The sequence below is a fragment of the Lagopus leucura genome, unplaced genomic scaffold (assembly GCF_019238085.1).
Source record: "Lagopus leucura isolate 7727_CA_CO unplaced genomic scaffold, USGS_WTPT01 Super-Scaffold_73, whole genome shotgun sequence".
Taxonomy (NCBI): Eukaryota; Metazoa; Chordata; class Aves; order Galliformes; family Phasianidae; genus Lagopus; species Lagopus leucura.
Window position 1 is genome coordinate 89868941 of NW_024962252.1, and position 23052 is coordinate 89891992.

At 41.6% G+C, this 23052-nt stretch overlaps 1 protein-coding gene across 1 annotated transcript in view; it reads left to right on the forward strand.

The window, feature by feature from the left end:
• The window catches only part of SNAP25 (synaptosome associated protein 25), a 66026-nt gene that overhangs the window by 20365 nt on the left and 22609 nt on the right, over positions 1–23052 (forward strand). Inside the window, exons 2-4 of the mRNA XM_042885574.1 lie at positions 12882–13016; positions 13679–13720; positions 22248–22296. Coding sequence (XP_042741508.1) covers positions 12945–13016; positions 13679–13720; positions 22248–22296 — 163 coding nt within the window. The 5' untranslated portion in view covers positions 12882–12944. The remainder of the gene's footprint in view (positions 1–12881; positions 13017–13678; positions 13721–22247; positions 22297–23052) is intronic.

Sequence of the window (23052 nt, forward strand, 5' to 3'; positions counted from 1 at the left end):
TTTTCTTTTCTTTTCTTTTCTTTTCTTTTCTTTTCTTTTCTTTTCTTTTCTTCTCTTCTCTTCTCTTCTCTTCTCTTCTCTTCTCTTCTCTTCTCTTCTCTTCTCTTCTCTTCTCTTCTCTTTTCTTCTCTTTTTTTCTTTTCTTTTTAAAAACTATTTTTTTCCCAGTAAAAGCACTTCTCTGCTACAATTGTGAATGTGCTTCGGTCCCTCTTCCTGTCAGCAGTAGCTGTACCTGCATATCTCAGAGGAGATCTATTCTTTGAATATAAAAACTTTCAATGGGAATCTCCTTAGAAAGGGTGGCTTTCCAGTAGCCAGACTGCTGGGGCCAAGGATCAGTCAATTGTCATTTACTTTATTTACATGATCACATTTAATCCTGTGATTTATTGCTTAGCGGAGCCAGTAAATCTCATGCAACTCCTTAGGACTCACTCAGCTCAAGCCTTTCTCAGGCTCTTCCCCTTCAGATTTTATCACTGCTTGTTTCCATACATCCACCTCCCTTAACAAGAAAATGAACTGAAGCAGAGGAAAGGAGGAGTTTTGCAAAACATTCTTAATGTTTGACCTTTGAGGTCCATCATAAGTATGCTTACTAAATTCAACAAATAAGGATGCAACCATAAGTTTCAGGAAAGAGGCAACATTTCCACAAAGAACTAGAAAACTTTCTATTTCCAAACACAGACTGGAAAGGTCAAAAACCAAAGCAGGCCATTTAACATGCCCTTGCAGGCCTTAATTCTTTTGCAAACACGTGCAAACTGAACAAAAAGAACTAGCTAAATAAAAATCCCCATGCAGAGAGGAAGATTTTGATCCTCTGTTAAAACAGTTTGAGCGGAAAGGATTTTGCAGCCTCTCTGTTAATCTGGAGATCACGTGGCTGAAAGCGATGCCCTTGAGGCACAATCTAGCCTGTTGTGGAGTTGATTGGTCAACAAAAAAAGAAAGGAGAAAAAAAAGAATAGAAGTTGTGCTCCTGTATTAGTACAGCTAAATCCTTGCCTGTGAGTCTGGGTAATCTTCAGAGCACTGAAGGAGTGTGCTGGATTTTTTTATCAGCCTGCAATGGCTGAAATGGACTTCAGACAAAGAAAGGTTTCTAAATCAGCTCTGTGAGCCTGTAATAAATAATGAGTTCTCATATCCTGCATCAGGGAAAGCCAATGTGCACCCTTGGCCTCTTTGGATTTGTAATACTGATTCCTGGGAAAAAAGTAGCAGCTAGGAATTAGTCGTAGGTGTGAATCAGAAAGCAGCAGAGGCCTTTGAAAATGAGTGAATAAGTTTTGCATATCCGTGGGGGGCTATTATGCATTCCTGTGGCTAATATAATTTGTTGCGTAGCCTAGAAATGTCAGATGCTTTCAATATTTGACTTGTGCAGTTGTAAGGGCACTGTAAGTACACATTTTAAACAGTCATTCCCAATTCATTATTCTTAGTATAAAGACTTGCCAGCAATGCATGGTGCATATGATACTAAAATCTTCCTATTTAATCTCCCACTCATGTCCAGTGAAAGAAACAGAAGCTTCTCTTCCTTGTCTGAATGGCATCTGAAAAACCACTGGCTTTTGGGAGGGTCTGGCTTTGTCAAGGCTCCAGCTTTCCTTAAGGAAGATGAGCTGTCTAATGACAGCAGAATTTTTAGCCCTTGTGAAGCCTTGAAATTGCCTGCCCAGGGAGGTGGTGGAGTCGCTGTCCCTGGCAGTGTTCAAGAGGCATCTGGATGACGTGCTGCGTGATATGCTTTAGTGCTTGTGGTGGCAATGGTGATGAGGAGACGGTTGGACTGGATGATCTTATAGGTCGTTTCCAACCTTGTGATTCTATGATTCTATGATTCTTGAAATTGCAAAAAATAGATCTGTAAAATGTACATGGGTTCAAAAGTGGGTTCTCAAGCCTATTTACCACATAAACTGCTTTTAAAAAAGATACTGCGCTGTGTCTTTATGTTGTACTTGCTGCATGTAACATATTCATGAGTTTATCTATTTATCATCTATATATAATCAAAGAATGCAAGCAGTTAAAACCTAGATAGAGTCCTTTCTTTTTATAACGTGTCTGTGGCTATAGCAACTACTATTTCTTGAAGCAGAGTAGCTTGTAAGAGTTGCTGGACTTCCTTCAGCTTTAGCTCCTACCTTTCACAGTTCAGGGCCCAGTGAGACTACTGTACAAAGCTGAGGAGAACAGATCTGGGATTAGGGCTGTGCTGCTCTGGATGTGCAAGAAGGTGAATACTGAGCCAAGAGCCAGCTGTTTGTCTTCAAAGTTCATAGTATCCTGGAAAAGACCAGTCTCCGATTTTTGTTTTTCCATTATTACAGCTCTGTTGCCCTAGAGAAAATCCACAGGAAATACTGAAGAATCATAGAATCACAAAATCATTTGAGCTGAAAGTGACCTTTAAAGGTCATTTAGTCCAACTCCCCTGCAGTGAACATGGACATCTACAGCTCAATCAGGTTGCCCAGAGCCTGGTCCAGCCTGACCTTCAATGTCTCCAAGGATGAGGCATCCACACCTCTCGTTTAGTTTGAATCCACTTCCCCCTGACCTATCACAGCAGACCCTGTAAAGAGTCTTATAGCCTTCCTTTAGATACTGAAAAGGTGCTATCAGGTCTCTTCTCCAGACTGAACAGCCCCCGTTCTCTCAGCCTGTTCTCATGGGGGAGGTGTTCCATCCCTTGAGTCATCTTTGTGTCCCTCCTCAGGATGTGATCCAACAGATATGTGTCTCCTGTACTGAAGATTCCATAGCTGGAAGCAGTACTTCAGGTGAGGCACTTCAGGAGACATTTTTTGGAAGTGGTTTCTTTGCCTCAGGCCTAACATTTCTTGTACCTTTTCTATTTCACTTACAATACTGCTTTTCCACACAACAATCCCCCCTCTACAAAGGGCCACAAGCCTCAGGGAAAGCTCTCAAATTGGTGAACTCCCAACCTTGCTACCTGCTACAAATGTTGTGTGCTATAACAAACAGAAGGATGGCTGGACAGATGAATTGATAGATGGACGATGAAATCATATCGTTAAAGCTGAGGCACTGTCTCTTCATTTGAAGAAGAAAAGCACATAAATAATCAGCTATAACCAAGAGACACAAACACAGTGTGATTTTTTATTCACCATCTTCCTTGAATCCATCATAGCTTTAAAAAATCTCCATTCTTCAGTTAAACATCTCAGATAACATCATCAGTCCAGTTTCGTAATGCTTATATTTTGTCAGTGCTGATTTGACTCTGGCGACTTAGTCAAAGAAGATTTAGTCTTTCTGCTAAAAATACATCAGGTCTTCAGTTGAAACGTGGCCATGCATATACCATCAGAGAGAAATGAAGAGGAAGGATGAATATTATAAACACAGTGAATTGCTTTATTTACCACAAGTATATGTCTATAGGAGAAAGTTGTCTATTTACTTTCCTAATACTCTCAAGATCATAACTCATAGAAATGTACTTCCCTATTGGAATGCTTATACGTACCAAGAGTTGTATTAGTTGCCATTCATTTCTATCAAGATCACATCTGCATAGGCTGAAGTCTACACTACCAGCTCTTGCTAGAAGAAGCTACTGTTTGGCATTGTGTCTGCACCTCAGTTCCCAAGCAAGCATACTGGAAGCCAGTGAAACCTATCCAGAGAAGCCACAGCAATGCAGTGAAGCACATGTATGCTTAATTGGCAAAGCAGTGGTGCACTTACAAAACCTCAATGTTGCCATAAGGTAAAAGAGTATAAGCTGAGATTGAATGCTGAGGAGGAGTGAAGGAGTAGGGCTTCTGCAGTACTCAATTCAAATAGCACACTGTTCTCAAGTTCCTTTCAACATACGATAAGGAAGTCCTTAATGGTGGCATAAGAGAGCTCAGGGTGAGGGTTGTGAACCCTGGACTGCAAAGCAGTCCTGCAAATACAAGCCACACAGAAATAAATGAAATGTTGTCTTCCTGAGTCTGCTGACAGCCTGTAACAAACACTGTCAGGGGAAAGCCTTATTCCTGTCTATCGCCTTGAAATCAAAATTACAACAGCATTGGTGCTGATGGTGTTAACTATTTCACTGCCAAACTCTTTAACAGAGTTATTGAGCTATGGATCTTTTTTTCACAAAATTTCTTTCTATATTTTCCCAGCTACCAAAATCACCATCCATTCCATACTAAGCTTGAAAAAAACACTGGTTTAATTCAGAGCTTGTCTCTTGAAGCCCTAAAAGCATCAGGGCTTGTAAAAAAGGGATAGCACCAAATTAATAATAATATTTTAACATACTAATTAAGAATTCTATAACTGTTTGAATGATGATGTTATTCGCTATTCCATTAAATTATTTATAAAATCACTTCTTAATTAAATAAATTATTGCAAGATTTCCCTCTGTCTTACAGACTTTCAGAAAATACACAAAATACAGCATTGCTACTTGACAGAGGTCAATGCAAATGCACTCTCCTGCTGTAATACTCATTGGCTTCCTTTCTATCATCCATTTAGCCTAAAATTTCTTTCTGCAGTTGTCTGTCTGCTTTCAAGGATCATCACAAGAAACGTAAAGATGATCTCTACTGTCTTGCATTTACTGCCACTGATTTGTTCAACATGCTTTCTCTGCTAGCACAGAGTCTGCAACTCTCCATTCATGAAGATATGGAAGGAGGCTCTTCACCCTCAAACACAAACACACAGCAGCCAGTTGTTTGCCTTCATGATGATATGTAAGGCATGCCTACTGGCAGGACTGAGTGCAAAAGAATGAGCAGGTAGAGCTGAGTTAGGGCAATTTTCTCATGCTGCATCACAAATTAAATAGATGAAATGCTCCTGACTCACAAACACTAACTGCAGCATTGGGGAGTAGTTAATAGGCACAGACACCGTTCATCTTCTGTATTACCACGACTTTATAAGGTTGAATCAGATAGCTCTAGCCTCTGTGGGCGACATGAGCAAACTGGCTGTTTCTCACTGCCCACCACCAGCCCACACTATGACCAACCCTTTCCTTGAGCCCAGTGAAAGCAGGTGTTTCATACCACCTGCCAAACTTCAGCACTTAGCAGTCATTTTCTGTAAACAACTCTTAAAGTAGTGAGGAAAAGAAGCAATAACACTTCAGTGCAGACAGGTGCTATACCTTTGGTGCTACAAGATGACAGTGGATGCCAGACCTGCTGGCTGGTCTCCCCACCACTGCCCAGATTTAATTCGAAGCTTTGCAACAAAAGATCATTTTGGTTTGAGATGCTCAGCAGAGGTGATAATTAGCTTAAACCAGGAGATGTGGGAGAGGCCTGGATTGTTCAGAGAGAGAAAGGGCTGGACTGGGAGTTCTGCATGCTCTTGAGAAGACTGCAGAGGGAACAGCATCTTTTGTTCCAAACGCCCAGGAAAAAAATATGCAGCAAGCCTTGTGGGAACTTCCTTATGCTTCTCAGGAAAATACACCACAGAATTATTCTACTTCATACTGTCTCTTAAATCTTTCAATAAACATCTTGCAATGATTAGATTCTACAAATTTATATATATTCCACCTATCTGTCCATCTATCTATCTACCTACCCACCCTACCTTTGTAACTGACATCTAAGAGAAACAGAAGGGCACAGGTAAAGTCTCAAGAAAGACTGTCTTTAAAACATTTAAAACTCCAAACACATGCACACTGTTCACCCTCTGTATGCTGCTAGGATTTACCAGCATGTTGCCAGCTGGTAGCCTCACCTGCAAGCCTGACCCTGGTCACGGCAGCAGTGAAACTTCCTCCAACCTGAGATGGGGCATGACTTGTCACTCCTAGCTTCTAAAATTGGCCATTAATCAGATTTAGTGGCTTTGGAGCAGCATAAAGAAACCCATGTTGCACTGTAATCAAAGAGAGGAGAAACTGGCTGCTTGCCATTGCTGCAGTATTGGAGAATATTTTGAGAAGCACCTGAACAAATTTAGGGTATGAATTGCGCTGAGAATTGTGTCACAGTTGGAAATTTCATCCTGCAGCTGAGCAGACTCCTTTGGCTTTTCTCCCAGATTCTGGACACAAAATTATGTTTGTCACGAGTCAAGATATTTTATTTAATCCTCTATACTAATATCTGGATTTCTTGTCCTGAGCCACCAACATCCAGCTATGCAACTGGCAAGTGAGGTTGGAGGATATTTTGGAGTAGGTATCTCCTGGAGGGATGGGGAAGCACTAAGCCCTTTGAGCAAAACTCATATAATCCCCTGTGAAATGCTGGCCAGCCATTTCCAGAGATGACTAATTCAAACTGAATGAGCAACTGCTAGGATGGTAAGGGCAACAAACAGTCCTCCTGCCAAAGGAGAACTAACACAGAGTCTGGTCTCTCGTGTCAGAAGAAATGAGAAAAGTTGTTACTGTTATTCCTTATTATTTCAGAGATAGAGACCAGGAAGAAGAGGAACTATTTAATCTGAACACAAGCATGGGAATGAGCTGCTATTTGCTGGCTGTGAATTAGTTTTGGCCAGAAATAAAATGTTTTCTATACGTGGAAGAAGTGAGGGTCTGTAATAGTGTCTTAGCAAGATTAGTGAGAACAAAATAAACTTAGGGAAACACAGGACAATTAGGAACAAAGCTGTATGAGGCAGTCACCTGTGGAATCTGGGAATCAGTCACTGCAGCCTGTTCAGCCTAGGTCTTTCGGTATCTCTGCACTGCCAGCAGCTTCCTCCAGATGTGATGCCTGCTCCTGCTATGAGGGTTTCCTTCTTCACCATCCTCCATGCCAGTTGGTTCTCTCCCAGACAGAACGAACAAACATCTTTGCTTGTGAAGTTCTGCTGTTACTGTCAGAAAAAAAAGAAAAAAAAAAGAAAAAAAAAGATAAAACATATGAGTACATAGCTCTGGAAATGACTGCAAGGAGATAACACGTTGAAAGGTTTATTTTTGAAAATGGTTTTGTTATCAGTAAAAGAGATAGGAAGTTATTATTTCTATGAAGAGAAATTGTTACAAAATGGCTGCTCTGCTTCTTTCATTTTTTTCTCTTTGGGTACAGTAGGCTGATAAAGTGACGTGCACATGTTGGAGCTGCATAAAACAGTAGTGTTGTCTGACAGCTGACAGGACAACAACGCCTTGCTTTGTATGGGGATAGGGTGGCTCCAGGCGTTTCTTTTATGACCTCCTCTTATTCCCTGAGATCTCAGCAACAACTTGTTCCACCTGCCACTGCTGCTGGCTGCTGTGCCTGGGGGAAGTGTGGGATGTATTGCTCATACTTTCCTGTGTGCAGAAACGGGAGTTGTGGAGTCGTCACGTCAGTACAACTTGTCTGCTGCACTGCAACTGCATGTACGTGGTCACACTCATGTACCCTCCAGTGCTGGGGACAGAGGTGCCCACATTTACAGGAAAAAGTCATTTCCCTGGTAGCATTTATGTTGTGTAGCTGCATTCACAGTAAGTAATCATTTTATTGAGCATTTTATTGTCATTACAGCAACACAACCCCAAAGGAAATCTGGTTTCCAGTTATTTTTTCCAACACATTCAGCAAACAGCCAGGAATCATAATTTTGTCTAATTATACTTCAACATCTTCATTTCGGCCTTTGACTGGGGAGTTCTCATTCCAACTAAATGGGGGCTTCAACTCAGAGATGCACTCACTAGCATTTATTCACAAGCTCTTGTTGCACCAGAACATTCCCAAACAGAGAGCGAGCAGCCCAAGCTCTGAAACACCTACAAAGTAACAGGAAAAAAAAAAAGAAAAGATGAGGTAGGAAGACTTCAATCCACATTGGGTAGATGGGAGACAGATTCAGCTGTTAAATATGGACAAGCAGTCTCACCAGAGGGCATCCCAGATGTCTGCACGAGGCTGGCAGATACAGTCAGCAGCAGGAAACCAAATACCCAAAGCATCTGACATAGCTCCAGAGACATGTCTTTAGGCAACACAAGCAAGCCCTGAGAGTAAAATAAGTTGTCGAAGAGATGCAGGAAGATGGTGACAAAGTAGAAATCACCTCCTTCTCCTGAATTCAAATTTTCAAGATCTCAGTGCCTGTCTTTTCCAAAGTCACTCCCTGTCAAGCCCTCACAAGCAGGCATTATTCTTTGCAGAATTACAAGCAAAAAGCAGAGAAGAATCAGTTATCAGCAGGCTCCCTCAGCCACGGAGGTGGAACTGTGCCCAAAGGCATGCAAGCAAACCACAGTGAGAGAGCAAACGAAGGGAGATGAGGACCTTAACATACCCCACAGGAACATGGGGGCTGCTCTGGGGCTTAATCTACAACATGGACATGACAGGGTTGGGTTTTTTTGGAAATATTAACTCTTCTGAAAGTCTTGGGCTAACTTAGAGCCAGACGATAGGCTGTGCTGCAAAACGGATCCAAAAAGTAGTCTTCCTCTAAGATTTTATTTCAGTTATTAAAAACAGGGAAGACTGGAGGAAGTGGGGAAAAGCATGACTGAGGTGCTGGACAGCTGAGCAGGGAAAAAGATGGACATTTTGAGGGTGGGATCCTATAAAGCCCTGAAGCTGCCTTGCTCCCGGCCATGGCCCATGGCTGAACGTGCCTTGTGCAGCACCTAGGGAACTGTCTGACTGCAAGGGAGGGAAGGCTGATGCTTTCACCTAGAGCTGAACTTCTCCACTTTGGCAGTGCGTGTCGTTCCCTCTGCCAGTGAGCAGACCGAAAATGAAAGGGGGACAGCTGCAACTCCAGCACCTAGACTCAAACAGCACAGCATCCTTCCTGAGAGATGCCTGATGACCAAAGTCTCTCACTGGGTTTTCCACTGCCACATCACTGTGGCAATGCTTTCAATCTTCCAAAAAAGGAGCGGAAAGTGACGTACTGACCAACTTTTTTAGTAGAATATGCCAACGCAGTTATCCTCTGGCCACAAATATCCATGGGAAGAATAGATGTATCTTTAATAACAGGGAGAGTGCTTAAAAAAGAACACTTTATTGCAGCGTTGCCTTCACCACAGTAAATTGCAGCATTTTCATTTTCCTGTATTTATTGCACTGAAGTGTTTATATCACTGTGAAGCAAATATTTGCTTTCAAAGGTCACTCATTGTCTCTCCCTTCCTTTGGGGATATATTTAGGTCTCTCAGACTTCACTATAATTCGGGAAGGATATATAATGTTCTCACTATGAGATTCTTCATTGCGTCTGACCACTACTAAAATATCAAATGCAGAACTCAAAGTATAATTGGCAATATACTTCCATTAGCCAGTCTTTTCTCTTGGTAAACCCACATGGTTTCTCCTTTCTGAAATGCAGAAAACAAGATCCTTGGGAAATTCTGAGCTTGCATTTGCATATATAATTAACGTAAGTATTAACAAAAAATGACTGAGTTCATGCAAGTGGCTGTAACCTCTGTAGCAACTTATTTTTATCAAAGTTGAAGATCTAAATACCTCAGTATATCACAACTTTGGTTTCTTGATCTGTCATCTACGCAATGACTGTAGGCAAAATAAGAGGTAGTTTACTCAAAGTAAAGAGCACATTTTTGAGAGGTTATATCCACTCATACTGAGGATTCCTAAGACCATTATAGACTTTTGATAGCTGGTTCAAATCAGCTTGTGTGAGAACAGAATGCAAAATATGATAAGAAATTTATTCCCCAAAGTCATCAACAGTATCCTTGATCAGTTCCCTTTTTACCAAAATAGCAACAGGCTTTAGCAAGCCCAAAGATAAGCTACTACTTCATACTTTTGAAAGCCTGTCCCACAATCAGTGAGAGCAGCTCCATTACTGTTTACCTTTTCTTGACCATTACTTCAGTTTCAGTGCTTTAATATATCAAGAGGAATATACAGGCCCTGAATTTTTCCTGAAAACATCACAGAAGGAAAACTTCATTTGTTTTGTAGTGATGTAATTCCCTTTAGAACACACAAATATGCTCTCAATGAGATTTTATATATATCAGAGTTTGTTGCTGAAATTTCATGAAACTGAAATGGAATTTCAGCCTCTATGGGGCTTTTCAAAGAAAATCTTATGACACATCTGTGCTATTCCACCTTTAGAACTGCATAATATGCAAAAAATTTAAATCCACTCCCAACCACCTGCAACATACGCACAGCCTATCACACTGCCTTCAAATGAGTAACCTTTATTGATTCTTATGCATGGTTTTCTATTAAATAAAGTTGAATCAACACTGCTGCAGGGTACTTTTGTTTATGACTAAACCTTGATGTAAAATGACTTGTCTGGAAGAATGCTTCTTGCTATTTCTCAATCCATTCTAAGTGCTTTACAAATATCAAACAAGCTCAATAAACCTGTCAAGTTTGATCACTTGCTACAAAACATCTTTCTACTTACAACCTCTGACATTTTTTTTTAGTTTGATGCAAAATAGGATGCATCTGTCACTAAGATGTCAATTGATGCTTCTAATTAACTGAAAAGGATAACCCTAAGAAAAATCACAATATTTCACCCCTTTGTTGCTTTTTTTGCACCTTTCAAAACCACTGCTGGCTTATGATCCAAAATTAATAAGTAAAAGACCAAAAGCCAGTCTGGAGTTTACTTGAGAATTGAATTTTCTGCACAATTTTTATTGTGTGTGGTGACTGACAAACAGACTGCATTGTTCATTACCGTCAGGAGAAGCACTCATCGCACCTTCCCTCACACATCTATGATCACTGAGATCACGTGGGATATGCTTAGAGACTGAACCAAATCCCCTGTTTACAGCTAGGAAAATGCTACCAGATAGACAACAAACAAAAACAGTTTTCTGCCTCTCATAGCTACATATATATACCAATTAGGACACGTCTACATTTTCATGATTTTTGCTAAAGCTCAGTGCTCAAATAACTTATTTTTATCCCAGTCAAGCTGGCTCCATTTGCTTTTCAGGGGCAGTATCTTTATGGAGCTGCATGATACGCCTCAAAAGGCACTGTGAGAGCAGCAACGGAGTGGGAAGATTGAGGTGGCCTTGAGAGTGTTCCCACACGTTTACAAGCCCTTCAGGAGACTGATTCCCGATTCAGTTTTTCATCCTAATCCTTTGAGTGCGACAGTTTCATAAAGCTTATTTACTGCTGTTTGTGAGCATCCTTGAAATGCCCGATATCAGTCTGAATATTAGCCATGAAATTAAGCTCTGCATTTGCATCAGCTGGGGCTGCAGATGAGATGCTTAAGCTTGGTCCCTCACACTGCTGTGACCATGCAGCTGGCAAAATGGGGTGGGCTTCTTCTCCAGAATATATTTGGGCTCCTAAACATTGTGTGACCCATCACGGAATGTCAGCCTCCCTCTGACAAAGATGTAGCGATGTGCTCAGTGATGAAAGCAGGATACTGTGCCAATAGCTTCAGGGCTGGCTCTCCGAAATGGATTTCTTCCTGCTGTATCTTCAAAGAGGAAAAGCAACCACAAGTGAGGGCACAGCTAATGAAAAAGCATGAAGGTCACATATTCCTTAGATAAGAAAAATAGCAAATTTGTTGATGAAGCCTCAGGGAAAATGCAAGGAGCTTTCTGCTGTCCTTACACTTTTCTAAGCCCCTGTTTGAGGCATGATCTAGGAAATATCTTGGCCATCCAGCTTTACCTGTTCAGCCCATACTCCTGTTGTTGTGGTACAGACTGCTCAAAGCAAGGAATGGATTCATCTCAGATGGAAAATAACTCGCTTTTAAACTAAGTTATTATTGTTGAAATTTCAGAGCCAAGTTCTCCCTTGATTTATAAGGGTTGTACATAATGCAGAGAAAGAACAGAAAATAGCCTCTGGGATTTTGCTTTCCTAGAGAAGATTTACTGAAAGGGGCTCCTTTTGTTGTCTTTCTGTAATTGAGCATGATACCATGTGCTTTATGGCTGTATATTCTCAGTCCCCCACAACTTTCCATCTCTTCTGCACCTGCAATGAACAAATCTAACATTCAGTGAGCAGCAATTTGCAATGTGCCATGCTTGAATCGAGCAGAGAAATAAGCCAGTGTTGTTGTTATAAAGACCTGACAGATGGTAGGAAGACCCGCCTTTCTTAATCAAGTCATGCTCAGTCATCAGAGCTAGCTTGAATTTATAACAAAAAAGAAGCCCTAACCAAATGAGGATTAGTAGGTTGCATCCTGATCTCTGGTTAGGAGGAGCTCAATGCTGCTGATCGGTATTGAGAGGGATAACCAAGATGAGAACCTGGGGGGAAGATGACAGCACTATTAATTCCTGTAGCCTTTTCACTTGAAATGAAAGATCCTACCAGGTAGATGACTTCACCCAGCCTAGCTGTAAATATTATTTTGGAGTCTAAACTAGAGCAGCTTGGACAAGTCATTGCTGATACAAAAGTTTCGTTGTATTTAACTTTATTAGAGATTCATTAGCTGAGCATACAGCCCTCCAAGCAATACAGTTAAATTTAGGATTTGAGGGGCATAAACTTGACATTGGCCTCCTTCACATTACGAGTTTGAATTCTAGGAAAGAATAATTGGGTGCCAAGACCACTTCTGGTATGAATAATGCCTCCTGACTATTCAGCTGTGATGTGTATAGCATTTGCATTGTTAAGAATAAAGGAAGGATTCACTTTTCTTCAATTAACATGACAAGAATAAATCCTTTCTCCTAAAGAGTGATTAATACTACAGGATTAAGACATTACCTTGAAAAATCTTGTGCACTCTGTACTGCATAGGAATTACTGTCCAGAATGAAAGAGGTTGGGTGAAGGCATTCATGTTACAAAAGGACTTCTGGGTGACTGACATTTAAGTGCATTTCAATGCTTCAGGGAGCCTACCCTCACTGCTTCTTTCCCTTTTCACTGTCTTCCAGGCTTGCAGGCAGCTGAGCAGAAATCCTTGATCTGCAGCTTCCACAAACACACCCACAGCTAAAATGGCGGAAGACGCGGACATGCGCAATGAGTTGGAAGAAATGCAGCGGCGTGCCGACCAGCTTGCTGATGAAGTGAGACTGATAGCTACAGAGGAAACTTGGGTTTGGGGTTAAGTTGGAGGCATGGCCAGAAATATAAGCTGATCTGACAAAGGATTTCTAGGGCTGATGGCATTTTCCATCAGCTTTACACCGAAGGTAGAATTGGGAAAGAAATGAATTGTGGTACAGTTTCATGTTATGTTTAGTCCAGACTAGGTAGTCTAGATTAAGATATTTATAGACTGTGAGCTTGGTTTAGGCGTTAGGGCGTCCATCAGCTTGACTGACCTTCAAGCAAAAATCAGCAGTGTAATACTGTCTTAGGATTCCTTCAATTTGCCAAATCTATGCAATATTAAATGTCACCATTTAGGTCTCTGAAAGGTCTGAGCAGAAACCCACTGATTTTATTTCTAAAGTGGAACATCAGCTGTTCTCAGCACCACTGCTGCACCACACAGGCACAGGGAGTTCAAGCTTTAGGGCTGCTCCGGGCAGATGCAGCGGGAGCTGTGGCATCAGTAAGCTGTCCCAGAGCATGGAAGATGAAGAGACCACCAGTCCCCTGCTGAAGTCCTGATTTGAAAGAAAGGCAAAGAGCACTGGAGCATATTGTCAGCATGAGCCCAAAAGTTAGTGGTGGGAACTATGCTTTGCCAAATCTAAGTTGCTTTTTACTCTGCTTTTTTCAGTCCCTTGAGAGTACACGTCGAATGCTGCAGCTTGTTGAAGAGGTAAGGATCAGCATTTTATTTGTGCTTCTGTTGTGAGGGAAGGTGATGGAGAGCCTGACACACTGGGGGTATTTTTTACCTTACTCACATTGCTAGGGCATGGCCACAGCTTTATAAGCCGCTCTGTTCTTCCTTATCCTTCCCTGGGCACAAGGGTCATTTGAGACACCATGCCTCAGTTGCCAAGCATCAAACTGCAGACCAGCTGCTGAGGCACGGTGTTTTGCCCATATCTGAGAACTCATTGAGATAGCCTGCTTGAGATAAGCCGAGGAAACGGCCTCTGAAGGTGACCTGAGTGAGGGACAAACAGCTGAGCTTGCTGAAGAGCTCCTCAGCCTCGTGCCAGCACCGCTCCAATGTCCTTGCTGAAACACTGCAAAGGGAAGGTGAGAAAGACCCTCCGCCTGCTTGCCCTGTCCTCTCCAAGTACCTCCTGCTACATAAACACTTGCAGCTATTTATAGAGTATCAGTCACCACAGCATTTAAGTACCACTTTATGCATCCCTGAAACATTGATTAGGCTTTCAAGGCTCTGAGATGTCTTAAACTGACAGCTCTGGAGAAGAACGTTCTCTGTTTTTCCACAGTGCAGGGGAAGGAAACTTGGGCTCAGCCCCCACTGCTAACACAGCTTGCACCCACCTGGAAAGAAGGTGCAAGAGGGAAAAAAGTAATTCATGCTCATTTCAGCCTCTTCGTAATGAAGGGATTTAAAAGATGGGCACTACCAAACTCAGCCCAGGTTACTTACAGCGATCAGGCATCAGGTGGTGGAAAACTTTGCTCCTGCCTGCCAGGCCATGTTATTTTCAGACACCATGTGAGCTGCGACTCTGGAGCTGGTGACATTTTTAATCAGGGTCATCAGTACTGACAGTCCCAGTACTCCTGACAACTGGAGGAGTCTCCAGCAGACACAGTGGGTGGAACATGACATCAAGTCCCATGTTCAGGAACAAGCACAAACCCAGCCGTAGGCTTCACAGTGTTGAAATCAGTCAGGACTGTGACAATCAATGGAGTCCAGTGGAGACAAAATTCAATTTCTGTGCACAGATAGATGGCAGATGGGTCACTGAGCATAGCCATCATTGCTTCTGCACAAACACTTCAGATCTGGGCCTTTTGTAGCCAAAACACACGCTTATCTTGTGAGCAATTTGTCCCTTTTCCCTGGTCATTCTCTGGACATGCTATTTCTAACCATCACTTTATGTCACCTCAGGGCTGGGCGCAGTTCACTAATACACACGAGAGTTTTATATGGGTACCTCCACAAACACAAGACGGGAGAGCCTGCTGCCCCAAAATGCCTGGGATCTAAACAGATGAGGCAGATGATGAGTGGGAAGGAAGAGAGGCGCAGGAAAGGGAAGTGATTTGCCCAGGGCCACACCATCAGTAAATATCAGTCCTGTCTCTTCTGAGCCGTATTTGCGTGACCTATGCACTGCTTGAGTTTTCCTAACATACTGAATGAGCATACTGTGAATGCTACTGAAATTTCAGTATTGAATCATGGCAAATGGCAAAGCAGGAGGAGAACTGGGATGCTGAATTTACCAATGAGTTTACGTAGGATTCTACTGCTTCTTGGGAGAGCTCAGCATCCCTCCAGACCTGCCTTTATTCAGACGCAGCGATATTTTCCTATGCAAATACAGAATTTTTAGAGCTAGTTTAAGTAGTCAAGGGAATTCTTGCACAATGAACTGAATATTATTTTCACTAATGTGACAAAAAAAGACCTTTAACATTCTTCAGTGGTCTGAACTACAGCTGGTTACTCTAGCACCACCTCTTAAGTACATTTCAAAAAATGCAGCATTTAGGGAGTGAAAGATTTTAGACTGAGAAGACAAATGGTGAGTGTCTTTGAAATTGAACTTGTACTGCTCTGATTTAATAAAAAAGATCCAATTAGACTCACTTGCTTAGCAGAACCTGTCTAGTGAGTAGAGATAGAAAATATTTGTTGTCAGTGAAAGAATGCTTACTATATTCTTTTTATACAGAAAATCCATTACCTACTAGGGAACAGGATATCTCCACTTTAAACATTATTCCTACGCACATATATATGTATTCCTGTCATGATTGGCTCCAATCTATTAGATACTGGGAAAATACAGAACAAACTCTAGAGAAAGAGAAGTGTTGTCAACTCTGGGAAGCTCTATGGCAGCACAGTGCTGAAACAGAGGTCATAACACAAGGGACAAAACTGATGTTCACAAGGACTCTATGCCCTCCTTGCCCAAGCAGACTAAAGCTGAGTTTGAAGACGAAGCTCTGGTGCTCTTCCCAGGGAATGTCAGAGAAGGAAATGGAGCTATTCTCCTTTTGCTGAAGGACCGAGTCTGTTACTGCTTGTTTCTATAACCCAGCTTTTCAAGGAGCTGATTGTTTCTGTTCTAGCACAACAGGGGAAGCAAGAAGTGGTGAGTGGACATTATGAAGTGGCCAATGCTTTGTTTGAAGGCAGCTACTACTGGCATAGTAGATTACAAAGACCAGTTTGCTCTGCAGTGCTCAGCATAGCCACGCAGCACATATGTACATCTATACTAACCAATGGCCATTGGACCCACTCAGTTACTCAGCGCTAAAAATACCAGCATTTTATGACGTAGCTATGCAATGTTCAGGCCAAAATATAAAATAGAAATGAACTTAGGCAGGAGAGTAAGACTAAAACATAATTTGTAACTGACACTCCTATTATTTTCTTGTTTAAGCTTTTTATCTTTGAGGCAACTTCATGAAATGAAGAAATAATGCAGTACAATAAAATGTGAGACCATTATCATATTCCAGTGGAACTATTATCACCTTTAAAGAAAATCAGTCATTGTAGGGTGGAAGAAAAAAACAGTTTCTAGTTTTGACACTGCAAGGATATGAATGTCAAGATCAGTACTGCAGAAAGCACAGCAAGAAAGCACTCAGCAACAACTTAATACAAGAGGGTTGTTCTGAACATTCAAATCCAGATCTATTTTCTCCTCCTACATGCTGTGGGGTTAGGATCAAGTTTACCAGTATATCAAAGCTGAAATGGTAAGTTAAGGAAGTTCAATAAAATCAAGATGCATCTCTAATGAGGACACTGAGCTTCCTTCATTTGTGACTGGGTAGTGAGTTTCCCGTGATATTAATACCAGAGTCAAATGCTCCTTAATTAATGACAAAAGAATTAAAAAAAAATCTATTAATTTAGAGTTTCATTCAAAGCTTGTCAAAGCTGATTTGAAAAAATCCCCTTGACATCATTAACTACTGGAATGGTTTTACACAGACAGGAGTTTTAATCTGTATAATTCCACAGAAATACATATCTGGCACAGGGGAAGGTGATTCATAATTTTGGTGTCAGCATTTACTAGGTAGAACTAAACCTGTAGCAGGGTCTGTGTAAATCATCTGGAGAGCACTCAGAGCCAGGGTCATTGAGCTAGAAGGAAACCAGGAACATGTGATTCGAAGGGCAGTTACATGCAGATTCCTATCAGCTTAGATTCTGAGCCCCAGGGTGAATTAACAGGCTCTGAGAGGTAACATGGCTCCTTAATCAGGCACAGAGAGACATTACAGCATTAATGGGGTGACAGTGAACCTGGAGCAGGAGCTGAGGAAATGCTTTACTACAGATGACTAAAAATGTTTCTTTGACCACATTTTTGTCTTTAGGGGGTTGACATTTCTCTTTAGTATCTCTGGGAACTGCTAGCTACATCAGTCTGTCCTGGTATATAATTATCTATATTATTTTTTTCAAAACAAACTCTAAAATCCATATCAATTAAAGCAAAACTCTTCATTGAAGTGGAAGATTATGTATTCTTCACATAACTGAGAGTGTACATGCTCTTTTCAGGCTACCTCTTGAAATGCAGAAGAAGGGATTTCTAGTGATTCCAGTTCTCTATCTGATACTTTACTCCTGTTTATCATTATGAGAATCATACTTTGGGCTTAGTCACTGCTACAGTAGCTGTTTTTCATAATGGCTAAGGACAGGACGTGACACATTGTATTTCTGGAGGGACTAGTGGGCCCTGTGAGATGTCCTTCCAACTCCTTTCCTTGGGAAACTCAATCTCGTAGCAGTAATAATAAGAAATAATACAGCAATGCATTTCTCCACAGTGCTGTCAAATCCCACTGAACATCTAGTAGATGAATTTAAAAGGCTTTGATTGAGACCCTAATATTTAAAAGTTTTATAAAGCTGTTATTGAGGACTGTGGATAACATATAATTATGACTGCAACAGGGATCCAAATTATGCTGTTAAACTGGCTTCACTGAAGCAGACTACTGTAGGGTGATATCTAGGAGTTCAAGTAAGCCCACAGTTTTAAATTCATATATTCTGGCTTTCTGATCAGTACCTTAGATTGCAGTCCAGTGGATAACCTGGGTATGTGCTTCACAGAAAGCATGTTAAAGCTGAACTCAAACCTTCTTGTTGGTTTACCTTGAGCCAAATAGTGTTACCAAAAATTTAAAGGTCATTGACTTTCATGAACTTTATGGGGTCTATATGGCACTGTTTCTTCTAATGCAATTAATTTTTAGAAGTGGAAAGTGATGGCCTCCTGCTATGAAGGGGTCACCCTGTGTGCAAAGTTTGCCAGGTCTGCATGCCCCTTTGCTTTGCAGAAGATTTGGTAACACACATCAGTCTCCATGGAAATCACAGTCTGGGAGGACAGGCAGGCTGACTTGCCCACTCCTAGAGTCAGGGCTGAGTACGTTCGAGGGCTGCGTGGGAAAGATTCTGTGTTTTACCATCTGTGGTGTACCTGTTATATGGGTAAGCAGAGAAACTCCAAAGCTGTCAGTTTAATGGCTCAACAAAAGGAATTCATGCTGTGCCATTTACTTCTGAAGAACAAGGGTGCGAGATGTTTGCTGTACCGAGACAAAATCCAACAGTTCAAATTCTTCTCTCAAGTGCAACAGGGAGACAAAGAAAATCAAAACTAAACCTGAGAGAGAAGGCTTTTGAAAGCTGGCTTCAAGTGGCATGTACTCCGTGAACTCCGTAGAGCTCTGTCAAAGGTGTACTTTACTTTTCTCTGGCCTGAACTACCTTTAAGCACCCTGTTTTTTGAGAATTCTTATTTTGCCATAAACTAAATGGAGGATTGCCTATGCAAGGATTGGAGGTCTTAAAAAATTCCTTCATTGCACAGAAGACAGAAATGCCCTAATTCTTGGGAAAGCATACTATATAAGGACACCTTTTTGTAACACCACAGATCTTGCTACTTCTGCTCATTCATGGCTTACCACTTAGGATCCCACTGGTGTTGGGAAGCATTGTACACAAGTGGGAGCCTTTCTTGGGCACTCTGGACCAGAAAATTACAGCACCAGCACACAGCTCCTACCCCAGTGACAATGGCTCTGCCGGGAACTTGTTGCCAAGGTTTTATGATCAGTTGCTGTAAAACATGGTACACGCTGATAACGGGCAAACACAGCTTTAGTCACCTCCTGCTACATGCTCCCTCAGCAACCAGTTCAAGTGCGTCTGCTGACATCTGCTTCCACTCAGGCTAAGGGGAGTTTCTGGGGCAGTTATAGTGCAGGAAATGCCAATATTTTCTGTGTTTGGGAGGTCTTTCCTTTGGCACCAAGTACACCTGCATGCCACATTTTTTCCTCTATCTTCCCTTAAACAAAGAGGATTTGTGGCTTCTACAGATGCCTCAGTCTGCTTTCACTGAGGGTCAGATACTGAGAGGGTTTTTGTCCTGCTCTAGATGACGAGCACATTTTCAAATACTTCTGTATCACAGACATGCTTGGTTCTGAGGTATTCAAAAGACAGATCACAAGTCTGGCTCTTTTTGAAATGCAGTAATGCAATTTTATATACTTTTTTTAAACTGGCTGTACACAGTTAAATTTTTGTGAAAAAGCTGACAATTAATGCTTAACCAAAACTTGGAACAGGAGGAGATTGTCACTTGATGTCTGAATCACCTCTTATCTTTGTCAGTGAGCATCTTTTTATTAGCTTCAGTATGTTTTGGGTTAGAAGATGCAGATGGTTAGATGCAGAGAAGTATATTCAATGCACACCCTTAATATTTTCACATTAGTATTAATGCTGTGGCAGACTGAGCTACAGGGAAAGAGTATTCTTAAGGGAAAGAATATTGCCTAATAAAATTAAATGGCATTGATGGTCAGGTAAGTACAAGAAAACTGCACCTCCTTTGCTCTTTGTGAGTATTTAATTTGAAATACAAACTGTAGATTCTAATTGCTGTATTCCTCTTTCAGCATAGGTCTTGTTCTGGTCACTGGACATCTTAACCACATAAAAGCAGTTTGCTTAGATCTCAAAATCTGAAGAAACAGAAGGTCAGAGGGTTAAGGAACATCAAACATTTCTCAGCCTGGTTATGTTTGACTCACTGAGGGCCAAGAACTATCACACTATCAGTTGCAGATTTTCTAAGTTTAAAATTTAGAAAAGCCCTACGTCTGACTGCACTGTATTTACTCAAACCCAAGAGTCTAACTCAGGTCCTAAGCAGCCTCTTCATGTTTGCACAATGTATGTTTTGTTGAAATACATACAAATAATTCCAGGTAAGCCACCCTTGGGTACCAAGAGAGTAGAGAGAGCACAGTAACAATCCAGTGCTTAGCAGATCTGACACTTGCTTGTCCCACAGAAAATTTAAGCTTATTAATGGCAGATTCCTTCTTCTAAATAGGCAAGTCTAAGATGACCCTTGGATTCTAAGTTTCTAAAGGCTGGCACTCAAGCAAGGTGGTACAAACAAGAAGGGAGATAGAGCAGCAGCAGTAGCTGACAGGTCACTGGCCCAAGGGCAAGTAGGCCCTGAAGACTGTTGGGCAAGAGACTTTTCTCCTCATAGCAATTTACACAGGGATTAAACAAGGGGAGGTGAATCAGGCTGTGCACATCTGATGTTTTCCCCAGTTTCTACAGTGACACAGACATTAAAATCAAGAATGGCAGTGAGGAGGGAGGCAGATGAGAATGCAAAAAGAGGCATCTTATCTCCCTCCTGAACCAAGCAGAGTCCCTCTTGAAGCCAAGCACAGAAGCACAGCAGCTGTACCATCCAGCCAGCCCTAATGCTTTAGGCAGGCTTGTAGCTGAGCCAAGGTACGCAGCGTGCTGCTGACACACTGGGAGCACCCTGCAAACATGCAGTGCAGAGCTGATGGCCGGAGAGACATCACTGCTCCTGGACAAAAAGATGAGTGATGACAGTCAGCAGGGCAGGGGGGAGGAAGGACAACATGAAACTCTTGATGTGCCTTGATGGGAGAGAGAACAGCCTAAAAAACCCCTAAAGGACAGTCAGGACAATCATGCTCAAGTAACTGCATCTCCTCTGGCTCCTACAAAATCAATGCTACCAGTTCTGTCTGCTTCCCAGGGGCATGGGGAGCTTTAATTTCATGGAAGCAGTTAAATTACTGCTGCACATATTCAGGTAACTCCTCTGGCAAGCTGACAGGCCGCAGGGGACTTACTGCATCTGTTACTGAAACGCAACATTAAGGATATTGTTCAGGCTATTAATTATTCACAGACATTATCACTGCTTTAAGCAGAATAGAGCTAGTTTCCCCATTATAATTAAAAAGGAACTAGTCTAATCTATGATATAGCTTTGTATCACAGCACCCAGAAACTTGAGACACTTGATCACAACACAGAGTGGTGATAATGCATGCAAAAACTGCATTGGTGAAAGGTGTTCTGCTGCTGGTTCAGGCAGGAAGGAGCTCTGATGTGCTCAGCTTTGCCCAAATCCCACTCACAGCAAAGGCAATCGAAAGACTCCCATTAACCCCTGCAGGAGATAGGATCAGTGCTGATGCGTTTTAAGAATCTTGCCTTTAAACTCAAAACAAAGTCCATTGATGGATACTAAAGGTGCGGGTTGGCTTATCTATTAGATCTTGGAGCCAAATTATATGAGTAAATCTCAATAAATGCTACCCTAACTTAAAATGCATTTCCTAATTAGGAAAGCTTTCTGACTTCTGTGTTGCAAGAGTGATATACAAATCACTGTGTCTTATTACCACATATGTTTGTGTGTCATCTATCTCTCCTGTGGGATGAAAAAACATCTGCAGTTTCAAAACTCCCTTCTTCCCTTCTCCCACTACAGAGAACTTTGAAACACTCTTTTTAGAAATGACTCTTGAATAAAGTGATTTCTGTAATCTCAAGGTCTGGGACTTTGTGTTTCCTGCAGTAGTTCAGCACCCCAGGAAATCCTAAAATGCTGGCACAACTAAGAATATATGGTTTCCTTTACAGTGCTCAGTCATGTAAGGGCTTTGGACAGTGCTGCCAGGCCCTTATGACCTTGTCATTCTTTTCACTGTTTTCCTTTTGTCTTCCTATGTCCCGTACCTAGGACTGAGTGTTCCCTCACTGATCTCTCTTTCTCTCTCTCTCTTTCTTCTCTCCCTCCTCTCCTTACCTTGCTACCACTATTGGAATGTAGAGTAAAGATGCTGGTATCAGGACTTTGGTTATGTTGGATGAGCAAGGAGGTAAGTTCAGATTGCTTCAGTAAGGATGTAAACCATTCTCAAAGTACTGTACTAACTGTGTGCAATTCTGAAAACCAGGGCCATAAAACATCTGTGGTTATGCATGAGAATCCAAGGAACTTTTTGTCTTTAGCTTCACTGTCTGGTAAAGCAACGTACAATAACTGTGTGAGAGTCTGCATTTCTTTTGAACTGTTTCCCATTAATATCAAAGAGAGCTGCAGGTTGAACTCATCAAAATCTTCATTTCTTCAACAAGCACTGGGTTGAGATCCAGCTACATGGCTTGCCTCCATAAATATAAAATCCAATATTATTCCATCAGGTGCTTTGTAATCTTCTCACTTGTTTAACTACAAGTGAGAGGCATGCAGTGTATGTATCCCAAGAGAAGCTAAAAGGTTTTAGCTTGTGCAAAATGCAGTTTCTTGTTGTATAGAAATGTCAGTGAGGATAACAGGAGCTTAACATTAAAATAGTACAGTTGGTTTATTACATGGACAGTATATGAGCCTTTAGACTTAGACGTGTCCCTGCCTGTGGATGACTATGACAAAGAAAGAGCTAGATGTATTCAATACACCCCAGGAAATTACAGTTATCCCAGGAAATTATAGTTGTGCCCTTTATAATATTACAAAGTAGGGGTAGCTCCTCCTGCCCTCCCCCCCCACCCTCCTCCTAAATAAACCAGTATTTGCTGCAGACCCACAGGAGAAGCAATATGGTGTTTCCAAAGAGAAATTAATCAAGAGA